Source organism: Thermobia domestica, chromosome 9 (genome assembly GCF_964235325.1).
Source record: "Thermobia domestica chromosome 9, izTheDome1.hap1.1, whole genome shotgun sequence".
Lineage (NCBI taxonomy): Eukaryota > Metazoa > Arthropoda > Insecta > Zygentoma > Lepismatidae > Thermobia > Thermobia domestica.
The window spans coordinates 9,738,290-9,764,081 of NC_137462.1; the positions used below are offsets into that span (position 1 = coordinate 9,738,290).

The window sequence follows — 25,792 nt, forward strand, 5'->3', positions numbered from 1 at the left end:
CTTCTTTTATCTGATCTAATATATCATCTTCTTCTTTTCCCCAACGAAAAGGTATTTTATTTGGCTTTAAAACATGTAAAGAACCCGTTAGTTCACCATAGTCCTTAACAAATTTTAAATAGTATGACAAGAAACCAATCATTTTACTCAACGCTCTTCGACTTTTAGGTTTAGGTAGATTTTTAATTACCTGAACTCGGTCATCATCGATCATCATATATCCACCTGAAAAAACATATCCTAAAAATTTTATTTTATTTTTACATTGCTTAGTTTTCCTTTTAGAAGTTGTTATACCCCATTGTCGAAGTCTCTGCAAAACTAACTCTAAGATTTCTTTATGCTTTTCGATAGTATCAGTATGTATAATAATATCGTCACAAAATATATCTAAATAGTCTCCTAAGAGATTCCTAAAGATTTTATTCATGATACTAGAAAGAATAAACGGTGAATTTATGAAACCCAAATAGTGTGCTGGCCGAGGGACATTATCTCTAATACATGACGAGCTTTAAGACTGTAGATGGCGGTGATGCCCAGAAATCTGTATAAATAAATAAATAAGTAAATAAAATAAATGAAAGCATACTACCAAACTTGATCTGTTAATTATTGTGTAATTGATATTGTCGAACTAATGCATGTTGTTTTCACTTCAGATGTGGAGTTACGAAGAAACAGCTAGAAGCAACTGTCGGGATTCATCCTACGTGTGCAGAAGAAGTTATTAGAACTCATATCACTAAAAGATCCGGTGTAGATGCAACAATAACCGATTGCTGAGGTTAGACATCTCTTCCTGATTCGCACGTCATCGTCTGAGAAAGTAATGGGAATAATCAAATTGGGCGCAGTACAAATTTGTTCTGCTTTTAATAGGTACTTTATAATCGAAAGTCGATGGGACTTTGACGTGTGTCAGGAAGAATTTATTTTTGTAGTTAACCTGAGAACTCATTGTCTGTACGTTTGAGAACATATCTGTATATACTAGAATGAAACGGAGAGTCTGTTATGCGATATTGTACGATATATATTTGTAGATATATATATATATGACATAGTTTCCCGTATATTTTTTACTTCTTGTATATACGTGAAGAGTTATATGGATTGAATATTGAATAGACCATTTAAGTGGTCTCTAAACCAATAATTGTAGATTATTAAAGACTGATACATGACGAGTAATTACGAGGGTCGTTTCAAAAGTTCTGCTCACTGAAAGATATGAAAGTAAATAATTTATTGTACAAAATATCTTTACAGGTCTTTAATATAATCTCCAGTCTTGCTTATGATAGCTTCCCGACGTTTTGGTAAATTCTGTATTCCGGATAGGGCACCTTTATTATTGAGCTGTCTGATCACTCGGAACACCTCACTGGAAGCTTTGTCAATTATATCGAAACTTTTACCACGGAGTGGTTCCTTCAGTTTGGGAAACAAATCAAAGTCTGGTGGGCTCAAATCAGGAGTATACGGTGGGTGGGAAAGTATTTCCCATCAATACTTGTCGAGTGTTTCCCTCACTTGTAGGGTAATATGCGATCTTGCATTATCGTCTCTCTCTCTCTCTCTCTCTCTCTCTCTCTCTCTCTCTCTCTCTCTCTCTCTCACTCTCTTTCTCTCTCATCTTTAACTTTTCAGTAATGATTCTGTAAACTGAAGTGACAGACATTCTGGCTAAATATGCAATTTCCTCACATGTTTTTCGTCGATCCTCTCTCAAAATGTCATTTACAATAATCTCAGAGCTGTAGTCTGTTGCAGTTGATGGTCTTCCACTTCGTGGGTTGTCCTCAGTGCTTACACGACATTCAGGGAAACGAGCTGACCACCGTGATACAGTGCTAAGATCCACTACACTATTTCCACAAGCTTCTCGCAAAGCATTGTAAATTTGAATCGGATTCTTTCCACGTAGAGTTTCGATTTTGATATAGAAACACTGGTCACTATGTGTAATCCGACCTGAGTCGGGTTCACCTTCCATTTTAACACTGAATTTCTCACAACACAGACACAACCGTCAAGCCCAAACTCTGACTCACAACTGACATAAAATTGAACTTGATCACACCACTCAAACGGTCGTGCATGCGTTGTGTGCAAGACTTTTAAAATGACCCTCATATAATCACAAGAACTTGTGAAACAGAAAATAACTCTGTTCTTCGAAGAGAAGGTTATAAGAAAGAAAGTAACTAATTAATTAATTACAGGAACATCTTATCAATGTAAAAGCTAGTCTAATTATTGTCTAATATTTCCTATATTTTAGTATTACGCATATGTCTCTTTACGATAAATTTACTCGTTTAACTTTCGTTTGTAAATCATGTAAATATTTTTGTTAATTCTTTATTTCAAAGGCACACTGTACGAATTTATATTTTTAAAACTGATCTACGTATGTTTCAAAAAGGAAGACATAGGCGACTACTAAAATAATGCGTTCTTTGTGTTCTGTAACTACTATGCTAGGTCAGTTTTAGGTCGGACTTCAGATACTGCGCTCTCATTACTTTCAAAAGCATTTTTTTTAATAGTATAATTGTATTTCTTACTGTGTTCGTTTTCAGTTTAAGTGAGAGCTACTGTGAGCAAGATTCCAGCCAAAATGGGATGTACAGTATTATACCTTAACTCTGAGGTACACAATTTTTAAAAGCAAATATGTATAAACTTTCAGACCCAAAGGGCCCAGTGAGAAAGATTTAATACTACTTACAAGTTCAAGAAAGTTAATGTTTAACTGTTAAAGCAGGGCCTGTTTTTCTCTTTCTTAATGATGTGGAATACCTGCGCCATCTTTGATTCTTAGCCCTTTCATTTATACGGGGAATTATCTTTCTGTTTTCTTTGACATGAACTGGAAAGGTAATGATTCAATTTTTTTTTAACTTTTTTTTCTTCAAAGCTGTTTAAATGTTCCTTGCTTCGTGGGGGAAAAAAAAATATATTTATTTTTAATTAGGAATGGCCAAAATTTTCGGTAATCGGAAATTTCATTTTCCGAATTCCGGAAGTTTTCGATTTCACTTTGCGGATTTCAGAAAGTAAAAATTCCGGAATTGGCCATCCGTACTTTTAATATATAATAATCAAATTTCGTGTAAGTAATTTTAAAATTACATATTATAATGTAAATTCACTTTCAGAAAGCAAGGAACATTCAAGCAGAGTTGAAGAAAAAAAATTAAATGAGAACATTAAAATTTAAGCTCTTTTAAGGGAAGCAAAAAAAAAAATAGTTCCCCTATAAATCAATGGGATGGAAAACAGAGATGGCGTAACTACTCTCCATTGTTAATGAATACATTTTTTCTATCCTCAAAATGTTATATAAGTTGCTTGTGTAAAGCACTTTTCTTCCAGGCAGTTCAATTTGTGCATGTGTTAATTATTTGAGCTCTTCAGTGAACTAACTGTCTATAAATAATTAATTCTTATAATTCACAATATGTGGAACAGTTTTATTTCTTTTCCTGATAAGAATCAGTACTTTTAGATTTTCTTTTACCCAATAAGATTTTTGTCCTTCAAGAGATTATGTAATAACTTCTATATCATTGTTATATATTTTTGTGGTAGTTTATTCGTGTTGGCTTTCGTCATTTTTGTATATCTTGTACATACTGTATATAAAGAAAGAGGGTACTTCAGAAGAAGTATTTTCGAAATATTCTTACAGATAATAAGTTCTCAGGTTAATTTCTGGAAAAAATTATTCATTGAAACCTGGAATGATGCCGCTTTCTGAAACTCCCATGTTGGGAGAGGATTGTGGTTGATGTTAGGTTTCTAAGTTTTTTTTTTTTTTTTTTTTTTTTTAACTCTTGTAAAATATTTAATGTAAAATAGTAAGGAAAATACAATGTGCTGGAAATTCCAGACTACATAACTGTTGGAGAACTGCCTGTTACTAAGAGAATGTCCGTTATCAAAGGAATGTCTTTTTTTTTCTGTAATAAGAAAAAAAAAGATTTTTCAGCTGTAAACTGTTATAAGGAAACCTTTTTCTTTTCAGTTGAATTAGAAATAATAAACATGTTGTTAATTCAATTATGAGACTTAATTGACTTACTTCATTAGTACAGTATTGTTATCGTAGTGCGAGGGGAAATCAAAAAGTAGAGAGACTCGCACTTTCTCGCACTAGGGTTTGGTAACACTGCTAGTATCCAGCGCTGAATAAATGTATCTTTTCTCAAATCCATTTACTTTTTGACTTCCCTTCGTAAAAATTAAAATTTTTATTTGAAATGTCTTCAGTGTTACTAATAAAAAAAACTTATTAAAAAATTGTGATGCAAGATTTGTCGCAAGTAAAAAATTCAAGAAAAGGGTAGATGGGAAAATGTTAAGGAAGAAAACAAGATGGAGTCCACTATGTAAATTGAGCAAACTATTTTATTCTTTACTCCTTCCTTTTTTCTTTCTCGTCTTTTAACTATCTAATAAAATATTACGGTTTCATTAATAACCTTGTTAATATTGGAAGCATTGCAGATAAGAGTTTTATCGTCTATTGCAGGGTTTCTCAACCTTTTCCACCGGCGTACCACTAAAGCATATTATTAATTAATAGTACCATAAGTCGTACGTATCACAGGTTGAGAACCCCAGTTCTATTGGATTTGCAAATGATTTCATCCGCATTCATTACGAATACAGTATTGTGGCTGATGTATATATATAAAAAAAATCTATAGTGAATTATAATGTATAACAATTCATTAAAATTATATACGTAAAATCTTAGACAAGGAATTTCCTGATTTTTTAAAAGATTTTTCTTTTTCATGAAGTAGAAAGTAGTTATATATAAGATTAGGTAATCTGGGAATATAGCAGAGAATTATAGTGTGAGTATTTGTGGTATGTAAGGAAATAGTTTCTGATCATCATTAGAAAAATACAAAGTTACATGGTTTGTATGTCTCTTCAATCATTGAATTTTTTGTAAGTATAGAATTAGTATTATGATTTTTTTTAAAAGATCAGCTACCCCTTATGCGTTTCTAATGTTGGTATGTGTTATCACTGCCAAATCAAATGTAAGGCTTCCATGATTGTCAACGTGTGTATATGTGAAATTTTTAGATTATTGTATATAGCAATTAAAAAACTACTCAAAACGAAAATTATTGTAGATAGTGACAATAAGGTAGATCCAATTCTTTACAACTGTCAGAATATTTTTCTCGTGTTGTGGAATCGACGCTACCCGCCCAAGTAGTAAATCTCTGTAACCGATTTTTTAAGCGTTGAAACTACATGTTGAGTAGGAACAAAACACGGTTATATCACCTGCTTCAAAATCTGATTCCTGAGTTATCATTGCTTTTTCAGCTCCATGGGCATCTTGTTCACAAAGAATAAAAATACGAGTAAGCGAAGCTTTGCTTTGTATATAATTAAATACAAACTTATTTTATTCGCTGAGCAAAACAATATATTTACTTTAAAAACTAAATACTTGTAACAGTTTCGCACAACTAACTTTTTGGCTTCATCTGACACTATGATATACAGAAGTAATGTACAATCTTGTATACAAATAATCGTTGAGACATCTTGCTTCCTCAGCGGTTGTTTGTGTACAAGATTGTACATTACTCCTGTGTATCATATTGTCTGATGAAGCCAAAAAGGTAGTTGGCGAAATTGTTACAAATATTTAGTTTTTAAAGTAAATATATTGTTTTGCTCAGCAAATAATAAGTTTGTATTTGAGTAAAAGAAATAAAATACTTCCAGAAAATGTAAAGGAGTGTACCCACTGGAAAGAATAATGAAGATGTATTTTATCCAGACAATTGCTGAGATTACTCTTCCGGTTTATGTTAGTGGTGGGCTCAAAAACCGGTTTTTCGGTTTTCAAAAAACCGAAAGTGGTTTTTGAAAATTTTCAAAAAACGAAACCGGTTTCGGTTTTCTTGAAAACCGGTTTGGTTTCACCGAAACCGGTTATCGGTTTTCAAAACCGGTTCGGTTTTTCACCGGATCCGGTTTTGGTTTTCTTCAAAACCGTTTCCGTTTTTTTTTCAAAATTTGTTCTATTTCTGATCAGAATAGTGTTTCGTTCTCCGTTTTCACATAAATAGTTTTGTGTGTTTTTCAAAAGTTTTCACCGAAACCGGTTTCGGTGAAAAACCGAACCGGTTTGGAGAAAACCGGAACCGGTTTCGATGAAAATACCGAACCGATTTTGGATAAAACCGAAACCGGTTTCGGTGAAAAAAACGAACCGATTCTGGGGAAAACCGAAACCGGTTTCGGTGAAAAAACCGAACCGATTCTGGGGAAAACCGAAATGTTGGTTTTCGGTTTTCCAGAAACCGGTTCCGGTTTTTACAAAAACCGGTTTTGCCCATCTCTAGTTTATATATATATATATAAATTACCGAAATAGATGACATTAGTGCCAAGTCCATAGTTTTCGGGATCGCTGAGACGAACAATGACACTTCCGATGCAGTTCAAATCCAGATTCAGCCACCATTAGTACTAAGGAGGGTGCGAGTTACATATAAAAATTATTGAAAATGACCGATATTAGTGTCGAATAGTTTTCATAGTTTACTGCCGAATATTCATAGTTTTTGGGGTCCCTAAGTTGATTGGTGACAGTTTTGGTGTCCTTTATGTCCAAAATAAAATTATTCTATCCGTTCATGTTTTTATTTCTGTTAGTCCTATTCTTATGCTTCATGAAAAGGGATTCAGGTAAGTACCGAAAGTTTAAAACTTAAAGGGTTATTCAGGAATCAGAATTTGAAGTTTGTGAGTTGATCGTTAATATTCTGAGCGCATCAGTATATTGTCTAACAATACATATTAACTCATAAATAGGATTTACAAAAATTAATGAAATTCTAAATTTTTATTTCTTCAAAAATTGTTTTGTCAGATTTTTTTTTAAAATCCATTTTTCAAGTATTTATGCTCCTTGAAATACTATCAAATGTTCTTTCCATAAAATATAAAGTTTAACGTGGTTGAATCGATATAATTTCTTTTACTCAGGCTATTCTTTCACATTTTCTTCTCTAAAACATAAGAAATATTCCTGTTTTTGTAGCCGTATTTTCCATAAAATCTTCAAATGTTGTACGTGTCGTAGGTAAGGCTAGAATATTAATTATAAGTTAGTTTGTAAAGGTCTTTTAAATAGTTACAAGATATTAAACGGAACAAAAAGAGGGCAAATCTTTACTTTGGCCATTTCATTCATTTCTTTCTTTTCTTTTTTTTTTTCTTTTTCGATTCACTGATTTATTCTTGCAGTTCTGCACAATTTCCTAAAAATGGGACAAAACTTCCCTAACCTTAAGATAACCCGTTCCTACCCCTACCCTACTTATCCCTATCTTGCTCTACTCCACCCTACTGTATTACACTATACCCTTTTAAAGCGGCCCTACTTACCGATGCGCAGCTGAACATCGGAACCGAAAGAACAAATTACTGAATCTAAGAATCGAAAAAAAAAAAAAAAAAAATGAATGAAATGGCCAAAGTAAAGGCTTCCTCAAAAAGAGTACTCAATTGGAAACTATATTATTTGAAAATATTTCTGTCAAGTTTTCATAAATAATACTTTATGTAAGGTAATCACCAATAAATAGTCTTTACCTCCTTTGAGTATCTTTGTCGATCAGTTTCGGAGATAGTCACGAAAAAAACTTGTAGAAGTGAGTGTATATACTTTTTCTAATGACTATACTACTCTTCAGAAAATTTATGATTATTTTCTGTGGCAATCGTGACCTCTCATTAGTATAGATCAAACGAGTTATTTAATTTGCATAGATTTCGTTCTAGCTGAATATTTTTTAGGAATTAGATTAGTGATACTATCATCTATTAACCATGGTTTAATATCTTCTCACGTGCAGCAAAATTTTGTATGTATGTGTGGTAATATAGCAGTATGTTCATACACAATACATCGTAATGTTAATATGATTAATGTCTGTATTTGTTTCCTAGTTAATATGAAACTTCGTAAATAAACAGAAATATTGTGTTATAAGTCCTAAAATGATGAAATAGTGTTTAACTTCATAAAGTGACTAGGTATAGGACTGAAGTAGTGAAATCCCATAGCGTATATGTATTTAATTTTTATTTAGATGGATAGTTTTATGGTACAGTAGAGTTCCGATAACTCGACCTAATTTGGACCGAAGGGTGGCCGAGTTTGTGAAAATACTGGGTTATCGGGAATAGGGTTAAAAAAGAATAAGTGTGAGTGTTTCCTCAGAAAATATAGTACTGTATTTGTATTTATTGGTTGCTTGAGAATACAACAGAGAATAAACTGACCCAATTACCCTTAAACAAAGGAAAATTACATATTTTATGAAAGCATAGAGCCTTTACTATACATAAAAATGAAAATTAATGAATACACTGTACAGTAATTTACCTGATAAAAGACATCAGACAGACAAATATTTTATGAAAGCATAAAGTTGTCTATAATGAACATTAACTAGTCGACTTTGCAAAAACTGGCTTTTATATATATACAGGGTGGCCCAAAAGTAGGTGTACAGTCCCTTACTGTATTTTATATCATTTCTTATTGTTATCAAACAGGTAGACCTAGTTTCTTTATTATTTGTTCTTAACGTCTTTTTACTTATAACTTAAGCCCGGAACAGTCGAAGCAAATAAGTCTATAAACTAGAATGTTATACTTGATAAATGCAGTTGTGTATACCTACTTTTGGGCCACCCTGTATATATATATATATATATATATATATATATATATATATATATATATATATATATATATATATATATATAAGAAGTGTGTAATGTCTTGTTTTCCGCACTGCAGGAGTTTTTACGCACTGCTTGGGCGTGGCCGAGTTTTAGAGAGACTACTGTACTGAAATGAAATAAAGAAACTGTGTGATAAGAAGTTGATGAAGAATGCGATGTTGGGAAATTGCATAAAATGCTCTCTCATTAACAGTTTAATATTATTATTATTATTTCCAAAATAAGATTATTGTTAGAAGAGTTATATCTGAAATAAATTTAGAATACTATATACAGATTTATTTAACGTTAAATGGTAGTGTATTTGTTGACTACTGATGTATATATCTCTGAAAGGAATGAGAGTTCTATCACAGATATATTTTCTTATTAAATATAGAAAAGAGATCAGTATTAATTGGAGTAACAAATGGTGGTATCTGATACAGGATAACATAGTATTCTGAGTGATGGTTAGAAAGAAAACAACTATGATTTCGTGAAAATAAAATATTTCTAATTAAAAATAGGTTGTTTTGCTCTGTGTCTCACACTTTTAACACAAACTCTATTCAAAAACTTAATCAGGATAATGGTTCACTAGACTAACATTGGATCTATACTATTAAGCTCAAGGATACGAGGATAAATTACTAAATCACCAATTTGGATACATGGCCCATATTGCACTTGCGCATCCTTGCATATATATATATATATATATATAAAACTCATGAAAGATGTGTGATTACATTATAAGACCAGGCGTTTTAAAGGGCTGTTCTGTGACAGGAGCATATGCTAGAAGGAACCAAGCAGAACAGATGACGACTTAATGCCATGTTCCCATATACCTATATCGATCAGGATTGCAGACTGCATATTAATATAACTAAAACTTTTGTTCAGTCTTTTCCTTATTCGTATGCAACAATAAATGTTCATAGTTGTGTGCTTTTGTTTACATATATTTTTTTATTATATTATTTGGGAAGGCACATGACTTCGTGACTACATTGTAGAGCCGCCCCTGAAGTTGTCTGTGTTCGAAGTCTCATACGAAATTCGAATGCCTCGTATGGACATCTTAGTGAACAATCGCACCCCTTTTTTTTCTTCCAGTCCAGATAACATTAAAAAACGTTGAATCATATGTATAATTAAATTGAAAGTCCAAATAAAAAAAAAATCATGTCTCTAACATTAAGAGATTCTGAGATATGAACATGCATTGTAATATCCAACCATTTTTCTTCCCATTTCTTTTCTTTCTTTCTAGCTCACACATTGAAAAACACTAAAAAATGTGTTTAATTATTTTAAATGAAATGTCGAAATATGAAATTTAATGTCTCTTAAGCTTAAGGGATTCTAAGATATAAACATCTTATTATATAACAATGGCTACACAATCTACATTGAATTTACTAAAATCCTTCCTTAGTGGTACCATATGTCAAAATTCTATGCACTGTTCAAACTTCAAGTTTCTAGCTTAAGTAGTTTCTCCTGGGCGTTGATCAGTTAGTGATTCAGAACTACTACTATTAATATAGTATACTATTGAAATATATATATTTTTTTAATATGGACAAAATATTTGGATAGTAGCACATAATCCGATGGAGCCCTAAATGATCCATATTCCATATTAAAATATTCCAAATAATGAAAGTTAAGTCAAATGCGAATCGTACTATTCTTCGACTACTATTTAAAATGTTTCATGAATATATACAATAAAAGAAACATCAATATCATCTACACAGTTTTATTGAAATTTTCTTCAACCTTTATTTATTACATCTGATTGTCAGTATTCAGGGTAATACATATACTACTACTATAATAACGTGTGTATTACAGTGGTAACTAAGCATACCAATATATAACACTACCTTAGTTCAATATATACAATGTTACATGTATTTTATTACGTTGTGCACCATATCCTATTTGAAGCATTATTGTTCTCTACATTCAAGAATAATGTTTATTGCCAAAAACTTTCATAATTGTGCAACAGATACTTGTGTTATCCAAATAAATAAAACCATTGATAATTATTCCGATTTAAATTTGTACAGGATTATCTAGCTTTCATATTATACAATATACTTCTTTGAAGTAAGAAGAAAACAATCGCGTCCCAGTGGACATACAGTCTATGAATTTTGTTCACAAATCACCACCAGACGTTCTTCGGGTGTTCCTTACATCCTAACCAATATGGTGGAGCCGGTAATGGATATTGGTCTTCGGTTTTAATATACGTGTTGTTGAATCCCCAGAACAAGGTTCCTTTAAAGAAATAGGTAATACCTGTTGAAGAAAGGAGGAAATCATAAATCAGAACAGATTTGCTAATAAAAATGCCAGGTATAAAGGAGCTCTTATGGCTACTTTGCAGATTCAGAAAACTGTAAAGGAATGCATCGAACACACACAAATGGGGAGGAATTAATATATGCACTCATGTAGTAATCTAGTGATACGGGTAGAGCTGTAATCAGGATAAGCAATTATGAAACACAACACTTGGAAAAATATGAGGAAACGCTAAAAGTACGAAAGGAGTAAGCCTATAGCTTGTAAGTAGATTAGAAAATGTTCATCCTACCACAGATTGTAGGCGCTGCAAAATTATTGGAAAATGTTCATCCCACCACAGATTGTGAAAGCTGCAAGATTATTGAAAAATGTTCATCCTACCACAGTTTGTAGACGCTGCAAAATTATTGGAAAATGTTCATCCCACCACAGATTGTAGACGCTGCAAAATTATTGGAAAATGTTCATCCTACCACAGATTGTAGACGCTGCAAAATTATTGGAAAATGTTCACCCCACCACGGATTATAGACGCTGCAAAATTATTGGAAAACGTTCATCCTACCACAGATTGTAGACGCTGCAAAATCATTGGAAAATGTTCATCCTACCACAGATTGTGGACGCTGCAAAATTATTGGAAAATGTTCATCCTACCACAGATTGTAGACGCTGCAAAATTATTGGAAAATGTTCATCCCACCACAGCAGAATTTAGGGGGCGGAAAAATTTTAAAATTCTTTTTTAAGATTCACAATAAATTAATATTTAAAACTAGTAACCGCAGAGCTCCGCGCAAACGCGAGAAAATATGTTAATTTGTTTAATTCGCTCTAATTACAGTAGTTACTAATTTGCTAGCTTATCTGATTATTTTTAAAAAGTCATCTTCCCACACCCTTACCCCAAGGGGTGAGGATGAACTTGAGCGTCATAAAAACTGATACCGTCAAACTCAGCGACCTCGAAAACTATAAAATCAACACTAACATATCGCACATCCGATGGAAGACTGTTACAAGTCAAAATTACACATTTGTGTGAATATGACTTTTAAAATGTGTTATTCTATCAAAATCACTCCCTGGAATACTGGTATTTGTGCCATCTAAGGGTTAATTTATTTAGTTGCGTTTATGCGAAAATATCAGGAAGAGCTCGCTTCTTTCTCTCTATTCTCTTTTGAGCGATGATAGGTCAAAATTTCAGTTTTTTGAGTTATAACATTCTTCCAGCGGGTGTGCGATATGTCGTTTTCGATTACTTTTAAAATCTTGCCCGCTCCCTGGGTAGTCGAGTATGATCTTGAAGTTGAATTGGATTAAAACTGTCACTATTCATCTCAGCGAACCTGTAAACTATGAATTCAACTCTAGTATTGGTCGTTTTCGGAGATGGGGGGATTTTGTGCGGGGGCGGAAAATTATTTAGAGCACACAGGGGCGCACAATATATAAATACGGGCCTGTATATATATATATATATATATATATATATATATATATATATATATATATATATATATACACTTTCAAATTTCTCCCCATCCTTTAAATATAGATACTGTATATATTTTAATAGATTGTATAACATAATAGAGATGGATATTTCGTTTAGAAACGATGGAATATTTAGTCTTGGAATTATTGTGTTAAGAATAGTTTCTTTCTTTTTCATTTAAGAGTCTAAATTCTTGACCCTCTTTGAAGAATAATCCAAAAGAAAATTTTAATGAGATAACTTTAAAAATTGATGTATTTTTCAGACAGCGTTAAAATCACGTTGAGTTGGCAACTATTTCGTTATTATTATTACTATTGCATTTATTCACTAGCAAATAACCTCTCGTGTCATCACGGTTGTCAATACTTTGAGCCCCTTCCTCTTACTTAACCAGATTGGAACCGTCCAAGTGAATTACAAATTAGTATTCTTTGAAGCGAAAGATTTCATACATCTATACCTATATCTATCTATCCATATGTACCACTAATGAATGTAAGCTTTCCCCATCCCTTCATAATGGAATTTCTAAAGTTGGTACAAATGAATGTGCAATTCGTATTATCATTATAAAATTTTTCATGTCAAATTTCGCGCTTCACACTCAGCAGTAAAAAAGAAATATGTAATAATAGTGTTAACAACCTTAAATTTCTCTTAGGGCTTCATTTTCGCAAATCTTTCGTTATCCACAGTCTATGGTTTAAGGAAAAATTTTGTACAATGGGGTTAGAATAGAATAGAATAGAATATTTTATTGTCATTGAGCTTTACAAGCAATAGACAACGTCCGAATGAAATATACATAGCTATAGATACAGATATATATATATAAAATAATCATTACATACAGACAATCAGTTATTGGTTAATGTTATTATGAACAATCTAATAATATTTGAAATAAAGTGCCACTGCAAATTAGGACATAATGTCTTGACATTCACTAAACTCTTGAATCGAGTAAAATGGATTCGTTATTAACCAGTCATATAACTTTTTCTTAAAAACCTTAAATGGCAGCTGTTGTATGGAGGATGTTAGTTTATTAAATAGCTTTGGTCCTATAACTAAATAACTATTTTTGATCTTCGATAATCTAGTGAAGGGTATATCAATTTTCTTACACAATCTAGTATTATATGTATGTACTTCATCTCTGAGTGTCATATTTGCCAGGTTTTGCTTAGTGTAAAGTAGCACTTGATAAATATATACATTAACTACTGTCATTATCTTAAGCCTGATAAATAGTGGTTTGCAGTGTTCTTTATCATGTGTTCCAACAATAATCCTGATGGCTTTCTTTTGCAAAACTAGAACATCATGTGCTTGGCTACTGTTACCCCAAAGCAAAATCCCATATCCAATTATGCTGTGGAAAAATGCAAAATATGAATTCCTCAGATACTCATAAGGAACTGTATCTTTCAACTTTCTTAACAGAAAGAGCACTCGGGAGAGCTTTGTACATACATATTTGACATGTTGTTCCCAGGTTAGTTGGCTGTCTATACGTATACCTAGAAATTTAACCTCAGATACATCATAGTTTCCTCTATCATTGCAGTGATTGAGACTAAAGGTTACTTTTTTTGTTTTATCTTGATTTAGCACAAAACCATTTCTTTTAAACCAGGTCGCTGCCTCTCTTAATGCAGCTTGAGCTTCTATATACACTTCTTCAAAGCTTGTATTTATGTTAAGTAGCGTAGTGTCATCCGCGTATAGAATTGATGTGGTATTAGTATTTAGAGGCAAATCATTTATCATTATTAAAAATAGTACCGGACCCAGAACAGAACCCTGCGGTACCCCATATTTCACTTCTAAGATGTTTGAATGCATGTTGTTAACACTGACTATCTGTTTACGTTCCTTTAAATATGGTTTTACAAAGTTTAAACTGCTACTGTGGAATCCGTAATACGCTAACTTATCACATAGAATTTTATGATCTACACAATCAAATGCTTTACTTAAATCGCAGAATGTAGCTAGAGCAAAACCCTTATTTTCAAAAACTTCATATATTTTTTTCGTTAGTGATTCTACTGCATCAATTGTGGATTTCCCAGATCTGAATCCAAATTGAGCTTCTAGAATTATGTTTTGCTCAGTCATATATTTATATAGCTGATCTTTAACAATAGTTTCCATAATTTTAGAAAAAACTGGAATAAGGGATATAGGACGGTAATTAGATGAACACGATCGATCTCCCGTTTTGTATATAGGAATAACTTTTGCTATTTTAAGTGCTTTAGGAAAAATACCTTGAGAGAAACATTTATTGAAGCATATTGCAAGGGGTTGCGCAACGTGATTAATGATAGCTTTTATAAGGTTGTTCGATATGTCAAATATATCCTTACTGTCCGAAGTTTTCATTTTTTTAACTATTTTTATGACATCATCAGGGCTAACATGGTTAATAACAAAAGAACTATTAAATGGACTATGTTGACTTAAATACTGATACATATTTACATTAGTATCTGCATTGTTTTTCTTGATTTCCTCTACGGAAGTAACAAAATACGTGTTAAGAGTATCAGGCGACAGCGTAACGTTATTGTTGTTATTATTATTACTATTGCTTACCTTGTTGATTATCTTCCATGCAGTTTTGCATTTATTTGATGCTAATTCAATGCAATTTTCATTGTATGTTGCTTTCGCTACCTTTATTGCAGATTTATATTTACTTCTTTGAGACTTATAAATATCACTGGATTCACTCGTCATTTTATTCTTATATATATTATAATACTGCATTACTTTAGCTTTCATGACAGAGAGTTCTGGGGTATACCACGTTCTTTTACCTAACTTTGTTTTCTTTGATGAATTATATCGGACCACTCTTTTAGGCACGCACATATCAAAAATATTTAGAAACTTTGTTAAAAAAAGATCAAATGTATCGCTGGCATTTAAATTATCATACTTAATGTTTACTTCCCAGTTTATACACGATAATTGTTGAATGAAACTTTGCAAATTAGTTTCTGTGATGGGCCTAGTTGCTATAAGTTCGGTGGTGGGAAAACTAAAGTTGCAGGATTCTACTTTTGTTGTACTTAGATTGACTAGCAGGGCATCATGATCTGAGAAAGGAAATTGACATACATTACTGGTTAAATATTCCGTTTTTACATTGGTAAATGCATTATCTAAGCACGCTTTGCCTCTAGTCGGTTTACGATTAACCACTTGAAGATTATGTTGTCTGAGTAGATTAAGTAACTCATGGACAGTTCGTTTGTCAGTAGTCACATCAAAATGTGCATTTACATCGCCCCCTATTACTATCTCATAATTATGCCAGTTGCTGAGAAAGACCAATAACTTCTCCAATTTTTCTAAAAAAATACTTGGATTACTATCAGGAGTTCTATAAACAGATACAATTATTAACTTGTACTGATCCAGAAAAATTGCAGTTGATTCAAATTCACGTTCAGTATTAAGAAAAGTTATATCTAATTGACGATATTCTATTTGGCTATTAACATAGATAGCGACCCCACCATGTATGTATATACTCCTACTGTAACTATTTGCCATAGAAAAACCATCTATATTGTTGTATTGGAGTTCACTGTCTGCACTCCAATGTTCACTCACACAGAAAATATGTAAATCATTTTCGTAGGCAAAATCTGAAATAAGGAATGATTTGTCCTTCAACCCTTGTACATTAAGAAAGCATAGTTTAAGAGCATTGCTGGTCACTGAGTGTGTATCGTCAGTTTTATTAGATAGTTGGGCTAAGTGGACAGCATTGACTGAAATCGATTCTACTCCCTGACTCATATTACCTTGTACATTTGATCGTTTATTAACAGTTACATTTCTACTTATATCGTTAATTTTAAGCGACTTTGTTAGGTTTGAAGTTTTCACCCGGCCCCACGGAATTTTAAATTCATTCATGGAGTCGGGTGATTTGGGTTTTCCTGTACAGACCAAGGCATCGCTATTGCCTTTTTACTTTCTAATGTAGTGTCTATGCTCTTATCAATTATTTCACAGATCTTTATACTTAATAGATCCTTCCCTGCTTGATTCAGATGCATACCGTGTTGAGTGTACTTTTCCCTACCTAACTTACTGATATCCACCATATCAACATTCGTGAATTGATTACATACTGCTTTTAGTTTTAAGTTAGTGGCTTGTACAGCTTTATTAACACATGACTCTTTAATAAGGTCGTACCGGTAAGGAATGTTTACTACTATTAACCTACATTTATTCAAAACAGCTAGTTTATTTCTAATCCTACTCACAGCCTCACAACCTTCATTGCTAGCCACATCATTTGTTCCACTTAATATTACTACACAATTACCTTCTTTATTTACATTGTTCGGATTGATGCCAGATAAAACATCAACACTTTTCGCTCCAGGCCTGATGTTCCCTTGTACTGCCAACTTGTGTTTAGAATTATCGCTCACTTTCATAGACAGTCCTCGACCATGACTATCACCATATATGTACACTTGCGACTCTGTCTGGAGCTTTCTTCTTGTACCAATCTTATTGATTGAAGCTTTGCTCACTTGAGATTGCTTTATAGTTTGTCCTTTGTTTATGGACCTTCTTACATTTGTCTTCTTTTGTGAGTTCCCTGCCTGATTTACATTTGACCTCATATCCACTTCACTTTCGACGTTTTCTAGCACACTATATCTGTTTACACATACAACTGAACTATTTGACACCACATCAGAATATTTTCTAGGTCTACTGTAACTTACTTTCTGCCACTGGTTGGAGTTCCTTTGAGTTTCAACATCTGATTCTACTGTCTTTATTTTTTGTTGCAATGCCTCGTTTTCTGATTTTAGGGTCTTTATGTCATCCTGTAATAAGTTTATTATTTGTACCAAGCTATCAACATCTACATTGCCGTCACAATGGTTCGGTTTTACAATACTTGAACTCATGTTTTGTCCTTGCACTTGCATTTGCACTTCATCACGTTTAATGACACTTCCTTCCTGTTGTTCCTTGACGTCATGAATCTTACTTTTTAATGTATTCACATCACTAAGCAAAATATGTACCATTTCTTTCAAAGACGAAACCTCATGTTCTATCCGAACGCAACTAAAACACTTTCCCTTTACTGTGTCATTTTCCACTCGATCGTGTTACTATTGTATTTTTGTTTTGAATCTTTATATTGCATGCTTCACAAACATTTAATGTAGCAGATTCAATGTTGTATTTACATTTTTTACACAGTTCCACGCTAATACCTTGCTTTTCTTCAGGAGCTACGGGTCGACCAACTACACTTGCCGCCATCTTGAGGTGGTATCCTATTATAGTATTATAGTATTATAGTATAAGGCCAGTTTTAGACGAAAGCATTTATCGTAGCATTTTTGGTAGCAAATGTGCTGCCAAAAATCTCGTATAATATTCTATGGCATCAAAAGTATATTGTGCTTTTACATGGTAGCATTTTGAGAAGCATTTTGTCGTGACATAGCAAACAAAACACTGGAGAAGAGTGCAATTATGGCTCCAAAACTAAAAACAGATATTTCAGTCACTATTTCTTCTAAAGCCATTTTTCGCATATGGTTATTATGATACAAAGGACTTTTAACGGTGCAGTTATACTATACAGATCCATAGATTTTAAAATTTACAGAAGAAATTTCTAATGTTTTAATAGTGTAGTGTATAAGTAATGGAAATATGGTGTGCACTTACATCTGAGGTGCGTATTTATGTGGAAATATAGAAATTAAAGTCGAAGCTGAAATGCACGTAATTTTCAATAAGCTGCATTAAAATTTTGGCAAGTCTGTAATTTCCCCATTTTGTATCGAAAACAGAACCCAACCATCCCCTTCGGGGCTTCTAACCCATTCCCACTACTGCTGCTACTACTACTACTACTACTGCTGCTACCACTACTACTTCTATTCCAACTACTACTACTACCCGTTCGTACTCCTACTCATATTTCTACTACTACTACTACTCTTACTATTACTACACCTACTGCTACTGTTACTATTACTAAGTACTCCTACTACTACTCTTACTACTACTTACTCCTCCTCCTCCTACTACTACTACTTCTACTACTATTACTCTTACTACTACTACTACTTACTACTACTACTATTAATACACCTCCTCCTACTACTACTATTGTTACTTATACTATGGATCCGTATAGTAAAACTACACGCTACCACCTGTTAAGGTGAACCTGTACCGGAGAATGCAAGAGCACACCAATAAATGAAACGAGAAAGTTTTTTAAATGAATTTCTGTGTGTATCCGTATAGTGAAACTGCACGCTTTTAACTTTGTACAAACATGGATATTCCTCATATTTTTTAATCAACATAATAATAGTGTCCCTACTTCAACTCATTTTTCTTTACTACAATTCAATTTCCCACACATCGCTTCCTTTTAACACATCACGGCGCTGCAATCGGAGCAGAAATGCTGGGGAAAATGCTACGAAATAGAGCAGGTTCTATCGACAAGAAATGCCATAGGATATGCCATGGCATGGGAAATGCTATAGCATTTGCTAGTTTACACGGTAGGATATCGATGATACGATTTTTGCTACGAGAAATGCTACGATAAATGCTTCCGTCTAAAACTAGCCTAACTCTTGAGAATTGTATCACTTACCATCTTTCCAAGTCATTGCAGCATCTACGTCAGTTGGGACTCCTCTCCAACGAGATATCAAATGTGGATAACCAGGATCCATGCTTCGAGTGGTTTCATTGTATCTCCAATACTTGTCACCGCTGAAAAGTCACAAAAGATTTACATCTTGAATTAAGAAAAGGAGGGGGTAAGCACATATAAATACAGATACAGTTTATTTCTGTATTTATTGTTTTATCTAGAACAAAAATTTACCTGGAAAATGTAGGTAAACTTTTCAGTGAATTTACTCTTTAATTTAATTATAGTCCTCTATAGCCAATGCTTATCTCAGGTGGGATGCCATTGTTTCATTTGACATCGACATATTCTGCTTGAAAAGACGTTGCTTGTGAAATCCATAATTTAGCATAGTACGGATGTATTTGTAGTAATGCCCCACCCAACCAGGTACATTCTAGGAACGTGCCATTTAAGTTCCATATGTACCGTTTACGTACCTGGTACTTGAAAAATGTACATTTCATATGCATAGCACGTGTCGCTAGGTACGTGCCTTTCGAGGAATTTCTGACACTTGAAAGGTACTTTTACATGCTTCACTGGAATGTGAGGAATGTGAATGGCACATACCCCATGTACCATGGCATGGTTGTGCGTAAGTTGCTTCGTATTGCGACTAGGGTTGCCAATTTAGCCACTTTGTGACGAGATCTGGCCATTTTGAGAACGTCGTTAGTCACATAATTTCCAAAGAGCCAATAGTGGCTTTTTAGCCATATGCTTTTCACTTCTATAGCCACTTTCTGAGTTTAGCCACATTGTAATATATTGTGTGTGTCATTTTGCAATTTACTGACGTTTGATGCGTTCTCTAGGTTGTAACATTCTAAACCCCACTGTCAGAATTGTCCTCATAAAATTAGCATTGATGGTTATATTGTGACGTTACACAGCAGAGAATTAGTTCAAAACCTGTACGTTAAAACTAGACGTTAAATAAAATTTTCGGGAAGACGTAAGTTTAAGTATAAACTAACTCCTTAAAGAAATGCAGCCTGATAATATAGACATCCTTCAGGAAATGTCGCTTTTCAGTGGCAATAAGCTTGAAACCGGTGAAACATCTTTTACTGATTTAGCTTCTTCTTTCACCTTCTGTGGAATTTGAAGATAATATCGACAAAATTGAAAATCAGTGGCGATTATAAATCTTCGATTGAAGAATTTTTGCAAGAAACTAGCTGAACCTGCGCTCTCTACACAGCGCATTATTCGCATATGAGCATATATCGCCTTATCATTCCTTACAACATCTGTACATGTCTCTTTACAGACACAAGTTAAAGACGTATTGATTTAAAAATAGCCAAGGGGTATCATAAAGGGGGATTTTTCGATTATTTTTCTGAATATCTCGCACCGTTTGCAAGATTTGAGCCTACTTCCGGTTGGAGTTTCTAATTCATGTACGACCAGTGTTTTCTTTCTTCTTGCATGCAGTATGTAATAAGCAAATACATTACATACAAAATTAATATATTGTCAGTTATATATGGTGCTTATTGGGAAAAACACTCCCCAAAAAAGTTCATCTTAGACTGGAGAAATGGTTATCCTTCCTTTTCCATTATTATTTGGCTATGAAACATGTAATAAGCCTCTCAACTCTCTATGTTATTATCAAACCTCTCATAACAGGAAGGATCCTGTTCCGGCCATGGGAAGCTTGTAATTGGGAGTGATTTATCAGACTTCGACTTGAAGAGCATGTTCGGCACGAGTAGTGAGTTAATCGAACAGTTAAGCAAACTATCTAAAATTTCTAATAATGAAAATCATTCAAATTTCCTTATAGCTAATTTTATGCATTTATTCGGCATCCAAATCAATATGTACGAAAATATTCATGCAATATAAATTATATGCTCATGTACATCTAACATATTCATACACATAAATCATGCAGATTACTTCCTTATATTAGTTGATACATCTTATATTTTGCAGGCATCATCATGCTTTTCGTTAATGATAAGAGACACATATAGAATACATGTTAGCCATCAGACTTAAAGAGATACGGAGAATTACATGTTTCTTAAATTACTTTAAATTCATAGATAGAAAAAGAATATCCATAATCAGACCATACGTTTCCCAGACGATTAATTACCGTAGATTCTATTTGTTTAATCTTATAAGAAATTCATTACGACGTAGCTTCACTTTTAATAGCATATTATATAAAGACAAACCTTATTTCATTTAATTAAATCCATATCTTTTAATGTTGGAAAACATCTCTGATCATATTCTAAATTCTCCCTTCTGATATGCACTGGTAGTATGGCGATTAACTTTTAGATTCAAAACTTATTGACATTTTGTCTGATGCTAATAATTTATCTTAATGCCTACATAGATACAAATAAACACGCAGTCGTAGTAAAGTGCATGATGATTAATATATTGCATTATGTTCATAATCATGAATAATTTAGCTATGAAGTTCAGCAATCTAACATATCGAACATCGAGGGAAATTTAAGCTATTTAATGCATAATTACGTTTTCCAACATTTTACTCACAAAATTAATTAAACTTATAAACAATCTGTTATAATAATTTCAGTAGTCCGACGATATCACTTTTCTTTTGAATTATTAGAACAGCAAAGTATACTGTATTTTACCTTTCTTCTAAGAAATACACTTTGTTACAACCAGGGGTGCCCATCCCCCCCAAAGCTGATGGCGCACTCCCCCCAAAACTAATAATCTCTTCCCTCCTCAAAACTCAAGTCCTCTAAAAACAATTGCCCAGTGTAGCAGTAGTTTTATTGTACTAGTAATTGTTATTTTTTTGTTGTTTTTATTTCCTGTAGTAGTATTATAGAATGCTTGTAGTAGTAGTAGGGGCAGTAGTAATTATAAAAATGGCATTACTTTTATTAGTAGTCTTGGTAGTGTACAATACTAAATATGCTCTATAAGGATATTGAAGGGTATGAAAACTTCTACACACTGTGTATGGCACAGGTATTCCTTTTTTACAATTACTTGTAGTAGTATTATTTTTTTTCTTTACAAAATAATGATGTAATTCCCTTGTACATGAAAAGTAAGACGCAAGTTACAAGTTATTGTGTTTGATACCAAAAGAAAATGTTATCCTCAAAATTATCCTACAAAAAGAAGTGATATCCATCAAAAAACATTCCTGTAAAAGAACCAAGTACGAGTGGCCTTAAAAAGAATTGAAATCACAAAAATAGGCGCCAAATTTTGGTGGACAACAGTTACAATCACTCACTGGCTCACTTCAAATTTAGATTTGAAACTTGGCTGTTGTCTGTATGGTTACCACTAGCTCACAATTATGTCAAACAACTTTATAATTTTCAACAGACAACATAGGCAAGTTTCAAATCTAAATTTGAAAGTGATTCCTTGAGTGTTTGTAACTGTTGTTCACCAGAACTTGGCGCCATCCTTTCATATAGCAACTTGCGCGGTACTTCATTCATAGAGTTTCTAAGCAGGGGGTTGGGGGATTCATTCTCGAGATTAAAAAAAAAAAAAAAAATCGCATCGTGTTCCAATGTTATTCTGACGACAGCAAAATTACTTATTCGACATTAGAGTAAAATTCTTCCCCAATTTTTTTTATTCCCCCCAATTTTTTTATTCCCCCCAATTTTTTTTCTCGATGGCACAACTTGCGCCATTCATCCCTCCTGTGGGCGGCCCTTCTCTCTTAAAACGAACCAACCTTTCCTTTCATACGGCTACTTGCGCGGTACTTCATTCATCGAGTATCGAAGCAGGAGGTACGGGGGTTCACCACGGAAATTTTTTGAAAATTAGCTTCTCAAAATCGTGTTTTAATGCTATTCCGACAGTAAAATTGCTAGTTCGAAAGTAGAGTAAAATCCCCCCCAAAATTTTTCTCAATGGCGCAGCTTGCGCCATACATCCCCCCTGTGGGCGGCCCTGGTTACAACTTATTCTCACACAAACTAGAAGAAAAGAAAATGCATCTACTCAATATTTAAAGAGATGACATGATTACTAGTACATAAAGCTTATGAACATGAATGCAAAATTCTAATAAAATTTAATACATTAAAATAACATTCAGTAATCAAAATTAAACAAATAAATATGCCAATAATTAAACGTTGAATACAACTATTTACACAAAAATAAAACGAACAGATTGAATATAACTATTTAGACAAAATAAAACTGGAACAGAATAAACAGTCTGTTACAAACAAATGCCGGAGACATATACAACCGCTATATACAACAGTGTGGTGTTGGAATGTGTAATGATTAGGATCTGATGTTTTATTTTATTTTTTTGAAATTTCAACACTTCCAATGTACCCGTAAAAATGTACTAACGAAATAGTGCCCATGTTTTTTAAATATTCAATTAGAACTGGACAATCTACATGAAATTTGCAATCGATCAGTGAAAACGTCATCTTTCTAGAGCCTGTAGTTTCTGAGATCTCATTGTCGAGAAACATATATGTGTATTTTAAAAGAGCTCCAAAGATGGCAGCACAATTCATTTGCATGTATTTCGGAGAAGGCTTACTAAAGGCAAAGGCCTTTGAACAATAATTTAAAAGGATAAACTTTGTGAAAAATATTTATTTCAGTAATTTATTTAAACTACACTCTTTTAAAAATATTTGTCTTTGTTATAAACGTGAAATCACAAATAACCGTAAATCAAAAGTTTGAATGCTAAGATTATAGGTTAGAGCTCGGTCGGTCGTAAATGTTACTGTAGTATTTTAATAGATAGTTAAATTGCCACACAGATGCCGGAGGAGGGCATATATTTTCAGAGTTAGTTGCTTGGCTTTTTTTAAAAGTACAAGCTTCACAATTCGAACGTAAAAATAAAGCGTTAAGGTTTTAGTATTTAAGTACTCGCACCCCCAGTTGCATAGCACTGCCCTAAGGAACATTACTGACATGCCTAGTACATTCCTGGCACATGCCAATGCCAAGTAAATGTGTCAAGTACATACACGGTACGTGATATACACATAATAGATACATTCCTCGGTATGTGTCATGCACGTACTTTTGGGCGGAAGTAACCTTATTCCTTACATGTGTATTTCACATGATTGCTCTATTCAAGTACCTATCATGTACATTCCAATGTACCTCGAGGAACATTCTTTACACATGATCAGTATGTACTTGTGTTGGGTGGGGCGCGCCTTCGGCGCGGGAGACCCGGGTTCGATTCCCGGCGGGAGCTCATGTGGTTCGGATTCCATGTTAATCAGTAGGTCCACGTCTCATATAGCCTCGCTGCTGAACGGGACGTAAAACTCAAAAATCAATCAGTCAATCAGGTATTTGTAGTAATGTGTATTTGTGAAGCGTTACATGTTCACGGATAATGACAAACATTAAGATGAAGAATTCTAGGTTTGGCAAGAGGCAATATAGGGTAAATGAAAGAAAAATGATACGTGAATATCTTCTTGATTGCTAGTAAAGAAATTTTGCGCAAAATGATTCTAATAAGACGAAAAAACATAGTGTCATTAAAGTAATCATATTTACCCAATCGTAATTAAATAAGAATTATTCTCAGGACATGAATTAGTCAAGCGTAATGGTTACAAATAAACACAAAGTTAAGAGACAGGGGGCGGTATTCAGAGAGGATTCGTTAATCGAGGGTTAGTCACAGACTAGTTAGTAACTACACTAAATCTTTACTAAGGAAGGCGCACTTTTTGGTATTCAGAGTCAACTTTGAGTACAACTAAAATGATGATTTGGGTATGATTAACTTATATAACTGTAATGCATCGGATGAGAAAAATAAACATGGCAACCACGGTAAAGTAGATCAGCGCATGCGTAGTCTGTAACAATGAAAATATATGAAATACGAAATGTTGTGTCGCACGCTAAACCGTGAGTAAAAGATTAGCCTCTGCTCTAGATTAATTAGTCACACGTGATTAACTTCGTCATATACTAAGTCCTAATCAGAGACTCTGAATACAATTTTGATAACCATCCTTTAGTTAACCCCGTAGTATGGTGTTAATCATACGTCAAAACGACTCTACATAAGGCCCAGGGTGTCTATCGGTCACGAAAATTACGAAAAAGTCACGGAATCAGGAAATGGTCATGAAAGTCAAGAAACAGTCACGAAATTTAGCTTTAAGGTCACAATTTTTTTCTATCTGTACAAATGTAAGTACAGACTGGAAAATTTTGTTCTACAAAACGTCAAAATTCATCACAAAAAATATCTATGGTCGGCTTTGGATGCTACCAAGTCGCAAGACAAATTTTCATGCTTCTATTGCATGCATAAAAAGTCGGCCTAATTGGCACCCAAAATCGCTTTTGAGAATGTTACAAAATTTAATGGTCTGCTAAAGAAATGGTCACGAAATTTCATTTTGTAATTTTAGTAGACACCCTGTGAGAAAATATAAAAG

General features: G+C 33.4%; 2 protein-coding genes across 3 annotated transcripts in view; one reads left to right on the forward strand and one right to left on the reverse strand.

Moving 5' to 3' along the window:
* Trxr1 (Thioredoxin reductase 1) overlaps positions 1-8,771 on the forward strand; it is a 40,957-nt gene extending 32,186 nt beyond the window's left edge. Inside the window, exon 8 of the mRNA XM_081770577.1 lies at positions 663-8,771. Within this exon, the coding sequence (XP_081626703.1) occupies positions 663-786 (124 nt within the window). The 3' untranslated portion in view covers positions 787-8,771. The remainder of the gene's footprint in view (positions 1-662) is intronic.
* Positions 8,772-9,162: 391 nt separating this feature from the next.
* LOC145694397 (matrix metalloproteinase-25-like) overlaps positions 9,163-25,792 on the reverse strand; it is a 58,544-nt gene continuing 41,914 nt past the window's right edge. For both annotated transcript variants that reach the window (XM_081770575.1, XM_081770576.1), the window contains exons 10-11: positions 19,308-19,429; positions 9,163-11,109 (exon numbers count right to left, since the gene is read on the reverse strand). In XM_081770575.1, the coding sequence (XP_081626701.1) occupies positions 10,973-11,109; positions 19,308-19,429 (259 nt within the window). In that variant the 3' untranslated portion in view covers positions 9,163-10,972. The remainder of the gene's footprint in view (positions 11,110-19,307; positions 19,430-25,792) is intronic.